Here is a 19,569-nt window from a genome sequence, read left to right on the forward strand (position 1 = left end):
CAGTCTGGCCGGGCTTATGTTCTCCTTGACAGGGCTACAAAATCCCTGCTGCCCTCTGCTGGCCAGCTGCTACCAGGCACCGAAGGCTTCTCAACTCATGTTCAACGCAGGCCATTGCCTCAAGGGTCAGAGGTTAAGGGTCTTACTCAAGGGGCACGTTATGGACACCTGCGGCCCCCCCCACAGAATGTTCCACTAGAGCTACAGCAATCGCTGCTGTAGAGAAGGAGAGCCGACCCCCACGTGACCCAGCTGCTCCCCACAGATCAGCGTCTGGGAACCTCTGCGCCAGACCCATTAATATACTCCACGAAGAGAGGTTTAAAATCTGCCCACCCCATCTGCCTCTCTCAGTTCTGCCCACCTCCAGCATCCCACCCACTCCTCCTACACTGAGCCCCAAGGGAACCTCGGTGCCTCTCTCACACGGGCCCAACCGAACAGCCCAGGGCAAGCTGCCTCCGCGGTACAGATTCTTTAACAATTATCCCAGACACCAGCGGAAGCCTGGCCCCACTGGCGTGCTGGCCAGCCCGCCTTGCAATGCTCTGCTGAAGCCCAGCGCAGGATGCAGGGTCATTACACTCCTGCCGAGCGCTGTGCAAGGCCCCTGCTCAGCACCACCTACGGAGCAGCTGTTCTGCCGCACTCTGAACAGTCTTGTTTTGTAGCCCCCTGGATGTAACAAACCTGCCACGGTGGGAAGCTACGTGTTTTCTTCTGCTGATCGTTCATGCAGGGAGCAGAGGGCATGAGGGCTCAAATTCTGGAGGGAGAGGGCAGTGGCTGCATGATTAAAAATGGCACTGAGTCAGCATGGAGAGGAGCACGTGGGGAGCGTCGCCAAGTGGGAAGAAAGGGATTCGGTTTTCCAGCAGTGCTAGAAGCCTGGGGAGGCAAAAATCAGGGTGGTTCTGATACTCTTGTTTTCCAAGCGTTTCTGCCGTTGTATGGCAAAGGGGACATCCACCCTTCCAGACGACGACAGCTCAATACCAGGTCTCCTGGCAAGCTGATTGCCGAGACCACCTTTAAGCAGCACGAAAGACAGAGCCAGAGCATCAGTTACTTTTTAAGATGTATTGTCGTCTCCACCAAGTCATTACAATGTCGGTTACACGTGTGCACGCCAAAAGAACAGGAAGAAAAACAAAACAAAAAGGCCATCACAGTGTTGTTAGGTCTAGAAAGTCAGTCCTGCGACCGATATGTTAAACGACACATTTCAGCATAAGGCAGAGAAATGGTTACAGTTTAAACAAAGGATTTTTTAAAAATGCCATTTGAGTTAATTTCAACTAAGTACAAAAGGTTGTTAAATTAAACACCAACAAAAAAGTACTTCAGTTCGAAAGCCACATCTGCGTGAAAAGATCTCAACCAGAAACAGGCAGGTGGGGGCTCTTCCCCCCTCTCCCCATGGCTGGGAATTCACAGGCCGAGACACCGCTTGCTTTTTAGTAACCTGCTGAACGACTCAGATGCATGCACGCTGCCCCAACGCGTCCAGGGCTGAATTAGAAACCTTGGGCCAAGTTCCCCTAACGCAATTTGCAAACAGCTGAGAGGCCAAGGCCAAGGGTAGCTGGAAGCGGTGCTGTGATCCCTGCAGGACCTACACTGCACTGATGAGACAGCAGATCACTGCAGCGTGAGCAAGCCAGGCTGCTCCAGCAACCACAGTGCTGCAGGGCCAGGCTTCCGACTCCTAAACCAGGGATCAAGGCTATTCTGCTGTTTCAGAGACAGGGGGAGGAACCCGTTTAAGTTATGGTACGTGTGCAGCAAGTGTTCCTCCTGGGGGATCAGACTGAGCAGCCTCGTCCTTGGAAGTGGACGTGTTAAGGCTGGTTGCATCACCTTCCATTTACACAGAAGCAACACCCAAGCGCTGGGTACAAACTGTACACGGGCTTATCCCGCCAAGCCGGTTTGCCCAGGAATGAGGCTGAGGGAAAAGCAGCCTGCAAGCAAGAGGCCAGCTCTTCAGAACCCCAAGGGCATGCTGGAGAGCCTCATGCTCCTCTTTGGGTCCCATTCAGTGGAGAGTCCCCAGGCAGCAGGAACTCTGCCTTCGCTGGATGCAGCGTGCACTGGTGGGGCAGCTGAGACAGGACTTTGCCCTGTCTCGGTCTGTTGCAGGTTGAGAGTTTGCACACATGGACGACAGAGACTGCCCACAACACAGTTACCAGCAGGGCTTGCTCCAGAGAGAAAGAGGAGGAGCTTCTAAATTAAGTGGTGACTGCACGGCCAGCGCATTCCTGTCAGGCTGCTAACACCCAGCGGCCCTTTCCCAGACACCTAAGCTTAAACAATGTCAGAAATAAACTTGCTAATTTCAGAGCTGAAGAAACAAAGTAACATCAGACATTTCCTTGGGGAGGTGGTTACATTCCTGGCTACCCGACCAACAGAGACTCCTATACCCAGCTTAACAGAAAGGGCCAGTTCATCTTTAAAACAAAAAACTAGGACAGAACCAAGCCAGCTTCATTCAATATGCTACAATGGGAAAAGGGCAAACATTTAATAACGGGGGGAAGAGAATCACGAGAACTTGTAACAAGGGAGCAACCCTTGTGTTTAGTATTTCAACACCTTCCATGACCCAGTGAACGGGGGCAGCGGGGAGAGAGGTGGTTTGCAGGAGAGCCCCACTAAACACCTAAGAGGGAAGGGTGCCCGGCCCTGGGCACAATACTGCTGTGGCAGCGTGCTACAGGTGGGCGCCTGCTGGCCTCACCCAAGCACGGAGAAGGGGACTTCTCGGAGTCAGAGCTTCCTGCTTGCTGGCGGTGCCGATTCTGGTGCGGGAACTTCTGAGGCGGGTGTCCCTACGTATTGCTCCGTTCCTTCGATTTTTCACTTGTGCTGCCCTGGAGGGGAAGATGCAAGCCACAGGGTTAGTGCGCGCCTCACACCATTCACACGCTCTCTGCACAGGGTTACGTCTATTGCCTAGGTGGGCCAAACGTTCCCCACACCAGTGCACTAGAAAGCAGCCACAGTCCTCCCACCGCCCTTTGTCTCGGCTGCACCACCAGATTCAACCTCCCGGATCTCGCTTCAAAGCAAACTTTGTCTGCACAGTGGGTAAGTTAAATAGGCCAGTGAGGAGTTGGGGCCTGAGATTTCCCCACGGTTACTAGTTAAAGCCAGGCATCTCGGCAGCACCTTTTATCAGAGGATCTCAAAGCACTGTACAAAGGTGAACATTCTTCCCATTTTATGGATGGGAGAAACTAAGGCCCAAGGTCACATAGTGAGTTAGTGGCAGAGCCAGGAATCAATCCCGGGAGTCTTGACTCCCAGCCCCTTGGTCTAGCGCATGCTGCCTCCTCCTCCTGACGCAGGGACAGTGATCCTGAGCAGCATGTGGTTCTGTGCACACTGTGACCAAAGCTCACTAAACTCTTACGGTGACTGGCTGATATTTACGAGAACACCAAAACACACAAGTGCATAGCACTGGAGAGGGGAAATGGTACTCAGCAGAGAACTGATTCTCATTGTCTCTGTACAGACTTTAAACCTGCCCCTTAAGCCTCTACGTGGTCAAGGCATGAGCATTTATTTTTCTCGAGAAATCACAATTTCCTAAGTCAGAACTGGATTTTTCAAGTATCTTTTTCTCTAAACAAAAAGGAAACCAAGAGTCAACTTGGGACTTACTTTGTATGTGGGTTTAGATTTAAAGTATTTAGAAACTCAAATTAACTGGAGCCCTGCTTACAACCTGCAACGAGAAGCTGGAGTTTGGGACACGTCAAAAGGTTAGACAGTTGAAGATTTTCTTGAAAACAAGGGGGACGGGGAGGGGGACACATCACAGGCCACTGGGAAAACGGCTCCCACAGCAGCGCACGGCAGAGAGGTCAATACCTCGGGAGGCGGCGGCTTGATAGTGACGGGCTGGGATGTTCTTCGTGGTGGTGAAGGTTTCGGCTGTACTTGCTGCTGGACAGTGTTGTAGTAGGTGACTCCTCCGTACACCTGGGCCTGGGCCTGGATCCCCCAAAGAACGGAAAGGGTTAGTTCTTCCTAACACGGGATGCGAAGCTGCAGCTGCCCAGGCGTTGGCAGGGTTCAGCCTGGCTTTCTTTAGAGTGCAAACCAGCTTTAAAAAAGAAGTCCTCTAGAGCCAGAGGGGAGCAGCGCCGGCTAGGGCTCATGGTGCGCTGCGCAATGCAGTTGCCAAGCTTTGTCTGCAAACACCTGAAAACACTCAGTGGAGTGGGCTCCTCCAGCTGTCAGCCTGCCCGGGATCCCTGGCAAAGGCCCTGCTGCCAGGGTCGGTTCTCTGACTGGGTCACTCTACAGCTAAGCTAGTTAGATTCCTAGACGGTAAGGTCAGATGGGCTCATTACGCCCGGCACAGGTTTTGCATAGGCCATGTAATGTTCCCACTTTGAATTAGCAACTGGTCTGCGCTCAAGGTGGCTGGTAATTCCCCATCACACCCGGATCACGTCCAGGAGCGCAGGGGTCCTGTGCTTACTCCCGCTCACGCTCTCTTCAGCTAGGCCAGCAGAGAAGGGAAAGGTCAGAACTGTTGAGGTTGGGTTAAGAAACTGCACCTCTTTTGTCTTGCCGCTGAGTGTCACCCTTGTGCTATCTGCAAGACAGCTTCAGTGATGGGAGTTTCTGACCTGCCACAACTCCAGCCACTAGCAGGATGCCCTGAAAAAGTGCACACGCCCCCAGAAAGCGAGGACCTCCAGCGAGACAAACGCTGTATGGCTACAGGATTTGAGCCAGTGGATGTACAGGCCTGGCAGGTAAGAGAGAGACCCCACCTGGCTTCCAGCCGTGCACACAAGAACCTTTCCCAACCCTGTGGGACTGAGATGCCACAGGGGATTTTCCTGGCCCAAAAGTGGCCTTTGGGCTCACACCCTGCTGAGATCACAAACACCAGGCTGTGCCCAGCCTGCTGTCTTGGTCTGACAAACAAAAAGGAAGTAGACTCTAAAAGAGAACCCAGTAATTCTCTGTGCCTGGCTTAGCTTGGTGCATGAACAGACCCATCCAGTTAACGTGCTTCTAGGCAGCTTCACTTTCCTAGTTCTCTTGCCCTGGTAGAGAATTTAAATTCGTGGCCCAAACAACACAACCGCCACATGCCATCAGGGAGTTTATAATTAAAATTCAAAGTCCAGTCCCAGTGTGGGTGAACCAGGGAGGTCGGCTCTGGCTTCTTCTGTTCCCCAGATTGAGTAGGAAGCAAGATGTTTTCCTCATTCATGCTCTTTACTAAGATTTAGTCTTAAAGTCTGTTTTAATAACCTAGTGCGTTGCCTCCTCTAGGGAGTAATCCCACATAGCAAGGGAACCAGCTGCTACCACACGCTGTCTCAAAGGACATACAATATATGGACCCATCCAGGATAGGATCCCATCGCTCCAAGCTTAAAGAACTCCTGCTCAAGGCAACCGAAGCCTGCTTTAGCCAGCTCACCTGTGTGTTGGGATACAGATGGGGAGGAGGTGGTGGTGGGAGTGCTCCTGGGGGATAGGGGTAGCTGGGATTCCCAAAATTCATGACTCCAGGAGGGGAGAAATAGGTGGGTGCGAGCAGCTGCTGCGGGGGCGGTTGCCCAGGAGGCATGGAGACTGGTGGAGGATATAAGCCAGGGTTGGCCAAAGGTGCCGGTGTCTGGTGTGGATGTAAACCTAGGAAGCGAAACAAAATAAATCCATATGTAAGTCACCTCAAACCAGAGCATCCTCGGAAACGGCTGGGATTGTGAATTAGCATCTCTGCGTTAGCCTTGCTCTGACCTTCACTAGCTTAATAAGGAGGGTTTATAGAACAAGAGCACTTTGTGAAAGCCTTCTTGGCATGCGATCATGACCGACTAACTCCTGCACTGTTTATGACAGGAAAGTTCACACACAAATAGCAGAAGGCTGACAGTGGCCTCCAGTTTCCCAAGGAAGTGGCGAGGCTTCCAACATGTGGATCATATTCAAACGGACTGGACAGTGTACCAGTAAGTTACTTACTATGGGGGAACAATCCCACATTAGCCTTTGGGGCAAGTCTAAGAGACGCGCTGCCTCCCTGATTTCTGAGATCATTCGTATCTAATAGCTGCTGGGTCAGGGAAGCTGCCAAGTGTCACCATCCAGGAGGAGGGGGGCAGGCTGCTTCAAGCTTTCCATTAAGACAGGGACGTGACTCAGCCAACTATTCTGCACAAAACCAGCAATGCTCTACCCAGAAGCTTCCAAGGCACTCTCAAGAGGGCTTGGACCTGCACTGGCCATAAGCAAAGGAGATGCAGCGGTTAGCACCACATATTTACATGGGCATATATGACATTTAACAAAGATCATGTCACTTATTCATGGCAGCACCATGGGAGGGAGGAAGATTTGCTTACAACACCTAAGAAATGGATACATCCCTTTGTCAGCCTTCATCTCGATGTTCAGAGATGCTGCCATAAATGGCTATGAAACGGAGGGGCCTTCGATTTCAGACAAACAGGTCAACAACGTTTCACACAGCGCTTTCCATTATCAACATGCAACGTGGATGCCCACTGGTTTAGCTACGAGCTGGTAGGTGAGTATGCCTCATTTTACAGATAGGGAAACAGGAGTTAAATGCCTGGCCCAGGCCAGAGGGAATCTACATCAGAGCTGGATTACAACACAGGAGAGTCCTTGATTCCCAGGCCTGTGCTCAGACAGGACCTTCCTCAAATGCAAGGTTAGCAAGTTTGCTTGCGAGGGCAGGGAGGTGGGAGACAGTGGCTCACCTGGATGTGGGAGGTGCATTTCTGGCTGTACAATCATACCCTGGGGGGGCAATGGGGCAGGATTCTCGCTGTGTGTGTAGATTGGTCCCTGGAATTGTACTGCAAGAGAAAACGGTTTGCGAGGAAATAAAAGCTATTTAGCTTATTCTGCTGTAACGAGAGTCACGTTGATTACAGAAGTCAAAGAGAGCCGCAGTGTTTGAGCGCAGTTATATTAGAAACACCGCCAACTGCATGTGCCACCCAGCAACGGGCTCACATGCCCGACAGGATTCCACCAGAGGGAGAGCTCCCAGCTATCTCCTACCTGTAATGGAACACACCCCACTTACACAGCTTCCTCCTTTAACGCTCTGAACACCTAGACTGATTTTCAACATCTCATTTACTCCCCAATCTCTCCCTCATAAAATGTCAATGAAACAATTATTTCTACCAAGTTTCAATTTCCGCTTCTCCTGATCTAGAACATCATCTGAGTTTCCAAAGCTGCAGACGATCACACAATGATACAGGTAGCGTCGGTAGGTGCTTTACAAACCAGGGCAGGGATTAAATCCAGAAAACTCGGTTGTCATGGACATTTAAGAAGGATTTCAGGAAAGCATTTCATACTAAGCTTTGAAATTTTAACCATCTCTGTATTGGATCTCTAACTAGCTGCCATGTCCTGTTCAAGAGGAAGGGTCTCTTGAGGCACTGATGAAAAGCTCCCAATAATTAACTTGGTTTTATGTCTGCACCAAAATACCACATTGCCCTTCCCACTGATGGAGCAGCTTCTTATGCAGCTGGGAAGGAACCCCACCCACTCCTGCACTGAAAGCTCATTTCTGAGTGTGCTAAAGAATTGAGAAGAGAAATGAGAGCTGCAGGGGTCACTCACATGGATCATAATAGTGCCCTTCCATGATGCTGATGTGCATGGGCGGAGCAGGCTCTGGAACTGGTGGCCGCTGACGCTGGGATGAGTAACGCTTTGCACGGCCACCCTGGACTCCCTGGAAGAGTTCAAAGGCATCTGTGAGCTACAGAGAGTTACAAAGAGGAATTTCTCCAGGCTCTGACCAGCGTTACCCACCCAACCTGCCTGGAAACCTACACTTGGCTTAAAAAAACAAAATGACAAATGCTGGTGTGCCACAGCCAAGTTCGAATCATTAAAGCACAGAACCAAATCAACACTTTGACTTAAAATGACTAAAAAGAAAAGTTACACCCCACACAATATCCCCCGTTTTACCATTTCCTCCATCCTGTTGAACTGAGGTGGTGGTGGTCCAGTTCCCATGTGCATATGATTAGGAATACCTAGGAAAAGAGACAGGCTGGTTATTAAGTCTTACACTTGTCTTTAACAATGAGCAATCTTGTGTGTCAGAGACGTCGCTAGACATCATCTGCCCACTTTATGAAATGCAGTACAGAAAATGTCACTGTTTTAGAGTAGTTACTGCAGTGTGAATACCAACATATGCCTTGCAAATTTCAGTGAAAATGTCTATGTCATAAGGAACTTTGATGATGCAATAAGTATCAGACACAAAGGTTTTATGCATTTCAGTACTGAGCACAAAGGGACGCCGACAATTATTTGATCAATGTGTGATTGGCTCTGTGGCTGTGGGCAGTGACCTAGGGGGTTTTCACCTTCCTCTGCAGCATGCAGGTCACTTGCCAGGAGGGTGTCTCATTTCCCAGTCACTGAAGGGGCCTCAGTCCCCCTATTCTCTGTCTGTGGCACATAATAATCTAGTCTCCTGAGGGTTGGCATATTTGGATCTCATGTCATTGGCTGGGGTTAGCGTGCAGGTGCAGTGGTCGGTGGCCTGTGACAGGATGTCAGACTAGAAGATTGGGAGGTCCCTTCTGGCCTTGAACTCTGACTACATCTAAAATCTCAATCTCAGTGTCATAGGGTAAACCTGCCCCCCCCCCCCCAGTCCCTTCCCAAGAGTGTCCTCACGCGGCAGGCCACACCACAAGTGCACTTGCCTCAGTTTCCCTCCTTAAGTAACCCAAGGACTCCACTTCAGCCTCCCCTGCTTCAATAAGGTCCTTCCTGGGAGCCGGTTTATTATGAAAACCATCGAGTAAATTGTCCAATCCCAAGTCCCAATAGTCCATTTATAACCCCATTGCAAGGAGTCCTTAATCACATATCCTCTGTGCCATTCCACAACACATTCCAGCATCTTCCATCACCCTGGGACTCCGTCTCAGTCCTCCTCTGTCCCTCTGCCAGGACATCCACCCCTGCTCCTCCCAGCAGGAACCCCGACTGCCTCTCTGCTGGAGATCAGCCTCGCCCAGGGGGCATCCCTCATGCCCCCAGCCCCTCTGCTGTCAGCCCTCGGCTTCAGCTCTCTGGCTTAGACTTTCATAGGCAACTCCCTCTGCTGCTCTTCCTGCCTTCAGCCCTGTCTGGCTCTGGCCCCTGCTACTTTCTCCAGCCCCCCAGGCTCTGCCCGCTCTCACCGGCTGCTCTTCCTGACTAAACCAGGCTGCCCTGAATTACTGGGGCCTCCCTCTCAGATTCTCCCAGACCCTTCATAGCCTCTTATGTTGTCCTGCCATCTCACCTGGCTAAACTGGGAGCACCTAGTCTGGCACAGGGCAGCTGGATTTGCTTCACTTACTGGGGCTGGCCACCCGTGACAGTCAGAAACTGATCGGAGCAACGTCCAACACAAGGCAATGATCAGGCATGCACAGGCACTGGTTACATTGTTAATGTACGTTTGCGTGGGGAACGCCTCCCCAAACCTGTTCACCTACCCACATTCCTCCTAAAAACTAACTCCTGCCATCGCCCCCAGGAGGTGTGAGGCTGCAGGAAAGGCTTGCTACAAGGGGATGCTTGGGAAAGTTAATCCGAATTAAAAGTGTGAATGGAAGCGCAGTAGTTAAACCACATTAAACTCTGGCGTGGATGCTCTTATTTAGAAGTAAAGTGGCCTCGAAAGGAAAGGAATTATCCAGATACATACAAGCCTCACTGATCACGTGGTATGAGTATGACCAGTTGTGCTGGTATAATTATACTGGGATAAAAACCCATACAGACACTTCTTATTCCAGTACAAATGGCTTTTTTTGGTTTAGTTTAAACCCCTTCCCTGGAAACGTAAACTAAAGCAAAACAAGGCCACCCTTCAACCGCATGAGTGTGTCCACAAAATGACTTCTGCAGCTTTGACTGTATCCAATGTAAAGTCCCATGTTCACTTACACTGGTCTAACTTTCCTGGGTAGACAAGCCAGGGCCGCCCTTGCTTCAATCCTGCCAAATTCCACTCCAGGGAGCAGGAGAAACTGCCTAGCACCTAAGCTCAGTGCCTAAGAACGGAGGATTTGCCATTCCCAGCCAGACCACTGGTCCATTTAGTCTGGCAGTAGCCAAACCCGGTACCAGGCTATACGGAGCTAAGTATGGATGCTGTACATGAAAGGAGGAAATTTCCTTCTGTTTGTCCCAGATGTACCGAGTATCCCCTTGTTCTCACAACATGAGACATGGCAAAAGAGGGAATGATCCGTTCTTATCATACTCTCCCCAGCCCTAAATTACTCCACCTATTTCCCGTTACTAATCCCAGGCTAAGTAACCCTCTTTTTGGAGGGCTGGGATGGGAATCTCTTGCCATTACACGAGTCCTGACCAGCTCTCTCCAAACACTTTTTTGGGACCATTTCAATCTCCACTCCTATCTACGGGGAGGCAGCTAATATTGGAACATAGTACTCCCAAGGAGAGCGTCAACATTCCACATGTCGTTTGCTTAATCCACTCAACCATCCCACTGCTAATAGCAGCTTTGTACTGGGCAGATGTCCGAAAGGATGCACAAGTCTTTCCCTAGTTCCTCTCAAAAGATGCTGCACATTCAGAGCCCTTCAGCTCCTACAAGAAGTTTACGTTTGTATTTACATGCATTAATTTCCCTCACCATCATGTCATTCAGTCCGTCCTTCAGTCAATGTGCAGTTTCACAATCCTTCTGTTATTAAACCAAGTAAGTTAGTATCAGCAGCAAACCAACCGATGTCTGCAGACAGGAACCAGTGAGATGCAGCTTTTGAGGTTGAGGAGAGCCAGCAATCTGCCTAACAGCTGGGAGTGTGGGGTAATTCTTGTCAAATACAACAATGTAAATTCTTATTCTTCTGCAAAGGGCCATGGGACCCATATCCATGGAAAGCAGGCAGGCTCCAATTTAAAGCACTCTACTCCATGCAAGAGTAAACTGAATGGAACTCACCATACCTACCCCTGAGCTCGGAGCCTGCAATTCCAGCAAGCTAGGTGCTCTGGCACTAATGCTTCGACAATTAAGCTGCCAGACCTTTATTGGCACAGCAGTCGTGCTGCACTCAGTGGGGAAAACCAATGAAAACGCAATGGCCCGTGGCACTTACCCCGAAGTTCCCGAGGCTGTATGAACGGAGGCTGTCCTTGGGTCCAGGTCTGCTCAGTTAGATTCAACTGAGTCATGTCTTGTTCGAGTCCATCCATGCTGGATTCTACTGGTGTCTCCCAACTACCGGCCTTTGCAGGCGGAGGGGGCGTCACGACCTGCACTGGTTTCGGAGTCACAGGCGTCAAGCCTTCTGGAGGCGGCACTTCATCTGCCAGCTTTCCTGCATCGCCAGCTTTAGTCCGGGTCCTCCTTGCCCGGGAGTAGGATTTCTTTTCGATGGGTCGATCTGGTGGTGGCTGTACAGAGTCTGCACTTGGGGTCTGGCTTTCCAAAATGACCTCTTCCTTCTTGACAGGACTGCTGTGAAGATGTGCAATCTCAGCTTCAGGTGAGGGGTCTCTCTCCGGGGCTTGTTCAACACGCCTTCCCCGGTAACTGCTCTCGTGTTTAGCCGGCTCACCCGTTCGAGAGAGGTGCTGGCTGTTTGCCTCCACAGCTCGGTAGCTTGGACGGTTCTCTTTGTAGCCACCCATCCTTGGAAAGTTCCTGGCAGGAGGCATCCTACCCATGCCTGTGGAGTTCCGGCTGATGAAGGTTCGTGTCGGCAGCGGATCACTATCAGAGCCCTGGGGTCTTGGAGCCTTGTTTTGCCTCTCGTTGGCCCAGTTCGGCTCTCGCTGCGGAGGGCTCCCAAACCTTAAGGGGGGGAGCAGGGGCGGGGAATGCCAAGGATCAGAAACAGACCCTTTAAGGTTTGTTTCACCCCTTAAGATCCTTTCCCAAAGACAATACACCTGTTCTACCTGCCCATCCTGGAGCTGGCTTGCTCCAGAGCCCAATGCTTCCACTCCTTAGTAATAAGAGAATCCCCACAGCGCCAAGGCATCCCTCTCCCCAAGAAGCAGCACCCAGATGCCCGGATACCCCAGGAGCCTGAGTCTCAATCTGACATGGATGCAGCAGAACATCATGCACCCATTAGTTCTTTGCCCAACCCTCGCCTTCAAGTCCATCCCAGTTTGATGCTCAACATCTCGGTGGCTGCAAGAAGGCTGATCTTTCTCCCCAGTACACGAGGGGCCTTCTGATTGGATTCCCTACGGCCTTGGCTACTCACCGTGGTTTCCGCATCCTTCTCGGCTTGATGTCGTCGGGATTGTGAGCCGACCTGATGTCATAGCCGTAGAGCGCAATCAGCTCCTGCCTGCTTTTGGGGGCTTGCTCATCTTCCCGGAATTTGTCGTGTTCCCAGCGGCCCTCATCTTTCCAAAGCTTTCGCTGGCGACCCTTCGGCCTGGAGCAGGAATACGGAGAGACCAAACAGGTCTTTGCAAAGCCAAGGATACGTGGGTGGAATGGGCATGGACGTTCCAGACAGTACAGAATGCAAACAAAGGCTGCTTATTTCTAGGAAGGGGTGTGCATGGGAGATTGTGGAACATCTCCCCTTCCCCAATGCCATTCACAGACTTTCAGGGCTCAGACAGTCACTGCCCTGCTAGCTTGGGGAGGGAGAGAGGGTTTTCTTGGCAATATGCCACCAGCACTCCTTTACATCAGCAAAAGGGTCACGGTTCAGCAGCAGGAGGCTCAGCTCAGGCTTCTGTAGCATTACCCGTCTCTGCTGCCTTAGAAGCATGTGGAACCAAAGCCAGTCCTGGCAGAACACCACCACTAGGCAACTGGGCCACCACATGGCCATGTCTCACAAGTCTTAGAAAATCTCCCAGTCTGCCACGTATTTAACACAGAAGCCAAGAGCCGGGATGTTTTAGGTGCTGGCTCAGGACTCAACCTCTCTTTAGCCAGGGAAGTTTCATGAGTTTTACCTACCTGACTTCCTCCTCCTGGGCCTGTCCTCGGAGATCATGTTCAAAGAAGAGCCCTTTGCGGGGTATGTACGCAGGGTTCTTCCGATCCTCATCATCATCCAAGTGCTTGGGGACCTTTTTCCCAACTTTATTCTCAGACGGTTCAGTGCTCTCCTATCAAAATCAGAGAACATTCCACTGCAGCAGCCCTCCCACGTACAGCCAGCCTCAACCCCAGGGCCCCCACAGCACACATCAGATATCTACCTGCCCATCCCCGCTTTGTCTCTCGCCAGTCACAGCACCTTTCGGGTCAGGCTTCTCTTCCCCTTTCTCAGCTTTTCCTGTGGATTCACTGGCATTGTTACTCGCCTGCTTCAGCTCCACCTTTGCGCTTTCCTCCTCGCTGTACTCCCCTTCCTCGGCCTGAAAACAAACATCCAATTGCTGGGACAAGATGACGTGTGTCAGCAGCAGATTCCCCAGTGAGTTATGGCCGACGTGCCTAGATCTCCACAGCTCGGGACAGACCCCTAGCCAGTACCTCTCTCCGGTGCTAAGGAGGGCCAACTGTTTAACACAGAGGAAGGGAAGGCCAGACTGATTCCTTTCTCCACATATACCACAGAGCAATCCTAGGCCACCAACAGTCACAGATTCTAGAAGAATTCAGAGCAAATGTCAAAGAAAATCACAGTGCAACCAGAGCCTCTGATCTCTACACCGCGGAGCCATTTGTACAGCACTGTGAGAGACACTACCAAGGGGGACAGCTCATGCCACCAGGCTCTGCTGCTCACATGGACTCTCTCTCTCCCTCCCCCCACCGAAGGGCTGGTCCCAGCCACCGCTGGGTGTCTGAACTCCCTGGAACTGCATGGCTGGCTGACTCCAAACACTCTGCTAGCAGGAGTCTGACGTCGTTTCACCCTCCGGGAGACTGCAAGCCTTGCTCTGACTGGAATCGACACTAAAAATAGTATTGAACGATTAACAAGGCGACTGCTCTAGTTTCTCTTTCCATGCAGTGTGTTCACATGTCAATTGCTGCTCCTTTCGTTTATGTTTGGAAACAGAGCGTTTGCATTATATTGAGGCACAGTGGAAGAAGAGCTGTACTTAACTCACACAGCAGGCCCAGTACATTAAAGTGATGGAGTGTAAGGGGGGTTAGTTCAGTTGCTCTGGAGCTATGGTTATTGGGTCCCTGGAGCCCCAATTTCTATATTTTCCAGAGATTTAGCTGCAGTTTGAACGCAGGCCCCTGCAGAAAAAGTCTTCTCCTGAAAGAGTCAGAAAGGGCACGCTACGGAGAGAGGGGAAGAACTCATGATTTCAGAGCCCACTTCCCTGTCCACATTCTGACCTGGCTTTGGAGCCTGCAGCAGCCCCCGAACATTCACTGCAGGGAATGACACACAGAAGCAATGACATGCCCAGCTAGGTACTTTAAGCAAGCCTCCTCCCCGCCCCTCTCTCCCCCCCCGGCCCCATCTCCCCCACTGCTCATTTTGAGAGTGTGTTTTTCCCCAGAAGTGTTTTGCTGAGCTATGCAGCACCCCATACACCTCAGGGGAGAAGTGTCTGTGGTTGTCTCACAGCTGGCAGGTGGTCATGGCCACTACCAAACTTCCCAAAACATCCTTCAACCTCCTCGTCCTATCATCAAACACTAAGTGTCCATGGAGCACTAGGCCAGTCTGCTGTCAGGGCTGCCTTACGGGACACGCCGGCTGTCCTCAGTGACACAAACAGAAGGAATCACTGACAAGAAATGTTCTCTTTTGTGAGCTATGACTGGTCAGGCCACATTCGTGGACACAGCTCAGCAGCTGTATTCCTCTTTCAGCCAAAGAATAAGCTTTTCAAGTTCAATATTTATGTCTGAGTTACAGCTAATCAAGACATAGCAAGAGCTCTAATCCCCCTTTCCTTTACCTCCTGCTGCCGTTTTCAAGTCTGTCCCCTGATCTGCACCATTTGCTTTCACAGAGGAGCCAGACATTAGGTTTAAGTCTCCTGGTATGGCTTGATGGCAGGGCAGCTCTTGGCCCAGAGACCCGGTCAGCTTAAGGCAGCCTAGACAAGATGCTAGATTCACAGATTCCAGGACCAGAAGGGACCACTGTGACCTGGACAGCAAAGGTCAGAGACCTGCCCCCAAATAATTCTTAGAGCACAGTGTTTAGAAAAACACCCCATCTGGATTTAAAAATTGCCAGTGCTGACCACCATTGCCCTTGGTTTCCTGTTCCAAGATAATATGCTACTACAGTACTGCACTGGCCAGAGGGACAAACTTGGTATCACTCCATGGGATTTTCCATTTCTAACTTTGACAGTTTACGCAACACAGCCAGCCTCAAGTACCCACACAGGCTGGACGCAAAGCCTTGCCTGTCATCCCATTCCGTGAGACAAAGGGAAACTCTCCAGCCAGGGGCAGTAGGACCCAGCAAGACATACGAGCTGGTTTCTGTGCTAACATGATGCAAGAAAAAGCAGCTCTGAAGGCTATTCTAGGTGTCAGGATAAAGAATACACTCACCTCGGAGTCTTCTGCACTTTCATAATCCGACAGAACAGCTAGAGAAGAGAAAGCAGACGTTTGGCATAAATGCTGCAATAGTGGCGCTTTGTCCAAACATGAATTCGTTTTGATCTGTAACACTCAGAGATTCATTCATCAACAGCCCAGAATACAGACACAAAGCATTCAAACCACAGCTGTGCTAAGCATTAATATTAAACCAGCCCTCAATCGCCCAGCTGACCAGCATAAGCAGTGCTGAACCAATGCTCCAGCTAGGCAAGCGCTACATGCCTCAGAGGAAACAAACAAAACAGGCACTCAGACTGCAGCAGGGGAAGCTGACAGACAACAGGCCTTTCCAAGTGGCCTCAGAATATGCATTTTTAAAAGATAATGTATTCTATGCTTTCATATCTCACTTCTTCCTCCAAGCAGAACAGACCTAAGATACTTATTACTCACCATCTCCTTCGATGCCATCTTCACTTTCCTATTGAGAGACAGAGAAACACACAGACATATTACTGGGTATGCAGCGACCAGGAACATTTCAGTCACTTGCCAATCAGGTTGACCCCACAGACGTCTAGAAGTGCCGGTGAGATGCCTGTGACTGTGACACATACGGGGATCGATGATAAAGAGAGACATAAGAGACCCATCCTGGAAGCTACATTTCAGAACACTCAAGGAGAACACACAGATCCAGGAATCTGTACAACATGCATCCAGTCCCACGCGTAGGGCCAGTCAGACTAAGGTGGGGTTAACAGCGTGTTTAGTCACTATGGATCTTTGGGGGAGGAGGAAGCCTACACAGAAATGATGGGCTCCCTTAATAAAACTGGAACCAGATTGCTGGCTCAGAAGGTTACTGGGGGATTATTTAAATTAGTGGGTTTCCCCCAGCCTACATGGGCTGAGGAGCATTCAACTCAGACCCACATCTGCTACACATGTCAGAAATATAAAAATTACTCTGTACGCAGTAAAGACTAGAACAGAAGTTAAGACTGAACTGGAAAAGGAGATCAGATCACAGCGGTAAATTCCAGAAAAGTAGCAGAGTATCAGACTAAGGAATTTAATAAAATAGGCTCATGATCAAAAATAAAAAACTGTCTATATATTAATGAGAAGCCTAAAAGCAAAAACAGGTGAACGATGAACATGCCTGAAAACAAAATAGGAACGTGGCATAATAGGTCTGACGGAATGACAAGATACTATAATACATGGCTATAAATTGCATAGGAAGAACAATTAGATTGACAGGTGGGCAGAGCAATATCCTAAAAGCGTGCATAAAAATCTACTGGAAAAGAGGACGAACAGAACAAATACAACCCCCAAGAGTTATACTACTGGCCTGCTGATGAGGAAAAGAATGACAAACACAAACAAGAAATTCTGTAAGCACGTCAGAAACATGAAACTAGAGAGAGAATTGTTAGGTTCACCGAAGGCATATAGCCAAGGCAGAAAAGAGTGTTTTCAGCTAAGATCTATACAATCACTCAAAGTTGTAAACACAGTGGTATCCATACGGCTGACAAGCTACAAAAACACAAGATTAAATTTTAACACAATTTCCCTCAACACCATTTTACCTGACTGAATCCATTTCAAGAGTCCTGATGATTTTACATTTCTCTGAAGTCTTACTTGGGGTCAAGCAGTAAATTTATCAGCTGACCTGCCATCTTCATGATCACATTAAGCTTTGCTAACTAGCTGTAAAATTTCGTGAGAAGGGGTAGTGGCCCAACCAGATGGCGTTATGAATCTAAAGGTCCAGGCCCAGACCACCTGCACTAAATCAGTGAGCAACAGAGTCTGTACAACCTTTACTGCTACAGTGGAAAGAGAAACAAGGAAAGACGTTCAGTAAAAACAAAGCCGTCTTCCCCATGGCACTGCCACCAGCTCGGGTGATCAGAAACACCAGAACATGAAGACATCTATCTACCCTTCCTGCCGAGCCGGGCAAGGCCGGCAAAGAGCTTCAGGGTCAAGCCGCACTGGGGTTGTGTTTAGGCTGAAATGCCCCAGGGGGTATTTAACCCGCTTCCCTCGAGGCAGGCTACCCGCTCACACCACTCGCGTGCCCCGGGCACCTCCCCTTCCGGACCGGCCTGGGGGGGTCAGCCCGATTTGTGCGTTACAGCAGCAAGGCCCCGCCCGCCCGCCCCCGAACTAAGCGGGAGAGGACGCTGGGAAGAGACTGTCCCCAGCCCGGATGTGCGAAACCCTGAAAATGGGGAAACAAGCCCAGGGGACGGACGGGGGAGGGGGGGGTATTTCAGATCCCCACACTGCCCAGCCCCCTTCCTCTCTGCGGCGCAGGCTCACAGTGCCCCAGCCAGCCAGACCCCCAGGTGCTGAACGGGCCGGGCCCCCCCAGGCAGCGCCAGCTCGTTTAGAGCCCCCCCGCCCCGCTCACATTCCCGGGGTCCCCGCCCCCCAGCCCCGTCCCGACGCGCCCCGGGCCCCGCTCACATTCCCGGGGTCCCCACCCCCCCGCCCAGTCCCGACGCGCCCCGGGCCCCCCCCAGCCCCGTCCCGACGCGCCCCGGGCCCCGCTCACATTCCCGGCCCCCCCCAGCCCCGTCCCGACGCGCCCCGGGCCCCCCCCGCCCCACTCACACACTCGGACTCCGGCGGGCTCTTGGCGGCCCCGGCCGCGCTCTCGGTCCCGGCGACGCTCCGGGCCGGTCGCGGGGGCGAGGCGGGGGACCCGGAGCGGGCCGCGCCGGCCGGGGAACCGACGCTGTCGGAGGCGGCCGAGTCGGACTCGTCCTCGCTGTCCTGGGAGGCCCGCTGCCGCCGCCTGTCCGCCATCTTGGAGGGTCGGGGGGGGGGCGCAGGGACCGACGGGACGGGGAGCGAACTACAGCTCCCAGGATGCACCGCGGGGGCACCCGCCTCAGGGCCCTCCCTAGAGGGGTCAAAATTCTATTTCCGGGAAGCCCTCTCCGCTGCTCCCACAATGCTTTGCAAGCGTACCTGCCCCGCCCCCAAGGAGTTGCTGATCTGGGGCTGGTCCCATCCCCGCCTGGCGGGAGGGGGGGCTATGACGTCATATTATCACACGTTGATGTCATGCTGGTATGACATCATTGCCCCTTCCCTCTGCAGGCCGTACTGCAGGGCGAAGAGCCCCATTGCTCCCCCCCACCGATTGGCCCTGGTGCAGGGGAGCAGGGGCTGGGGGCCCCTCCAGCATTGGACCCACTTCTCTGGGGGGGGAGGGGCAAGTGTCATGCCAGGTCTGGGAGCCAGCATGGGAAATACACGGGGGCGAGGGGGCAGACTGCTAAGGGGCTCCCACAGCTGTAGATCACTTCAAGTGAAGGGGGCGATCCAGGGATGGACAGACAGACAGAGACACCCTTCCTGCAGGACGCTGCACAACCACGCATGCACCTAAGTTTTCCCCACGGGTAGCTCCAGTTCACGCTCCTCACATTGTCCTATATATCATTTTCCAGCAAGGAAAGTGAAGGGAGGCTGCCTTAGGGTGAAAAGCTGGTAACTCTGGCCCCATTCCTCATAGGAAGTTAGGAGCCTAAAAGTTCAAAAGTATTTAGGTGCTTACTGAAATGAGAGGGAGCTGAACTCCCAGCTATCCTTGAGTATCTGGGCCTTTGGGACTAAGGGGGGGGCAGTAGGGAATTAGTCATCCACATTGTGCAGAAAAAGAAACAGAGACACAGAGAGGTGAGGTGACTGGCACCGACACTGATAAAGTGTGTCACTTGCCTTCACTAGAAACAGACAACACAGGCATGTTGACCACACATTCCCTGCGCCATTATCTACCTAACACACTTGTTCACCCTCTGTAAAGTGAGGTGATTCATCACATATTCCACAATAGTTCATCTCTCTTCCAGCATTTGGTATTCCAGCACTTGAGGTACACCCCCTGTTCAGCTGTTATCTAGGAACAGCAGTGCCTATCTTTGCCTTTTCATCCACCCACTAGCTTAAAGACTTGTAAAGAGAACAACAAAAAATTAATCGGAAGCAAA

General features: G+C 51.5%; 1 protein-coding gene across 3 annotated transcripts; it reads right to left on the reverse strand.

The window, feature by feature from the left end:
• Positions 1 to 1,060: 1,060 nt before the first annotated feature.
• On the reverse strand, positions 1,061 to 18,376 carry CASC3 (CASC3 exon junction complex subunit). 3 transcript variants are annotated; one of them, XM_030541588.1, is made up of 14 exons: positions 18,182 to 18,376; positions 15,998 to 16,025; positions 15,551 to 15,588; positions 13,270 to 13,428; positions 13,025 to 13,176; positions 12,309 to 12,485; positions 11,190 to 11,887; positions 8,014 to 8,081; positions 7,657 to 7,771; positions 6,771 to 6,869; positions 5,462 to 5,676; positions 3,886 to 4,008; positions 3,676 to 3,739; positions 1,061 to 2,879 (listed from the first exon to the last, which is right to left on the reverse strand). In XM_030541588.1, the coding sequence occupies exons 1-13, from the start codon at positions 18,374 to 18,376 to the stop codon at positions 3,704 to 3,706; spliced, it is 2,103 nt and encodes a 700-aa protein (XP_030397448.1). In that variant the 3' UTR covers positions 1,061 to 2,879; positions 3,676 to 3,703. The 3 variants fall into 3 exon arrangements, with proteins under 3 accessions (XP_030397448.1, XP_030397447.1, XP_030397446.1); XM_030541587.1 differs by having other exon boundaries at positions 3,676 to 3,752; XM_030541586.1 differs by lacking the exon at positions 3,676 to 3,739.
• Between the last annotated feature and the right edge of the window lie 1,193 nt (positions 18,377 to 19,569).

The sequence above is a fragment of the Gopherus evgoodei genome, chromosome 23 (genome assembly GCF_007399415.2).
Source record: "Gopherus evgoodei ecotype Sinaloan lineage chromosome 23, rGopEvg1_v1.p, whole genome shotgun sequence".
NCBI classification, from domain to species: Eukaryota; Metazoa; Chordata; order Testudines; family Testudinidae; genus Gopherus; species Gopherus evgoodei.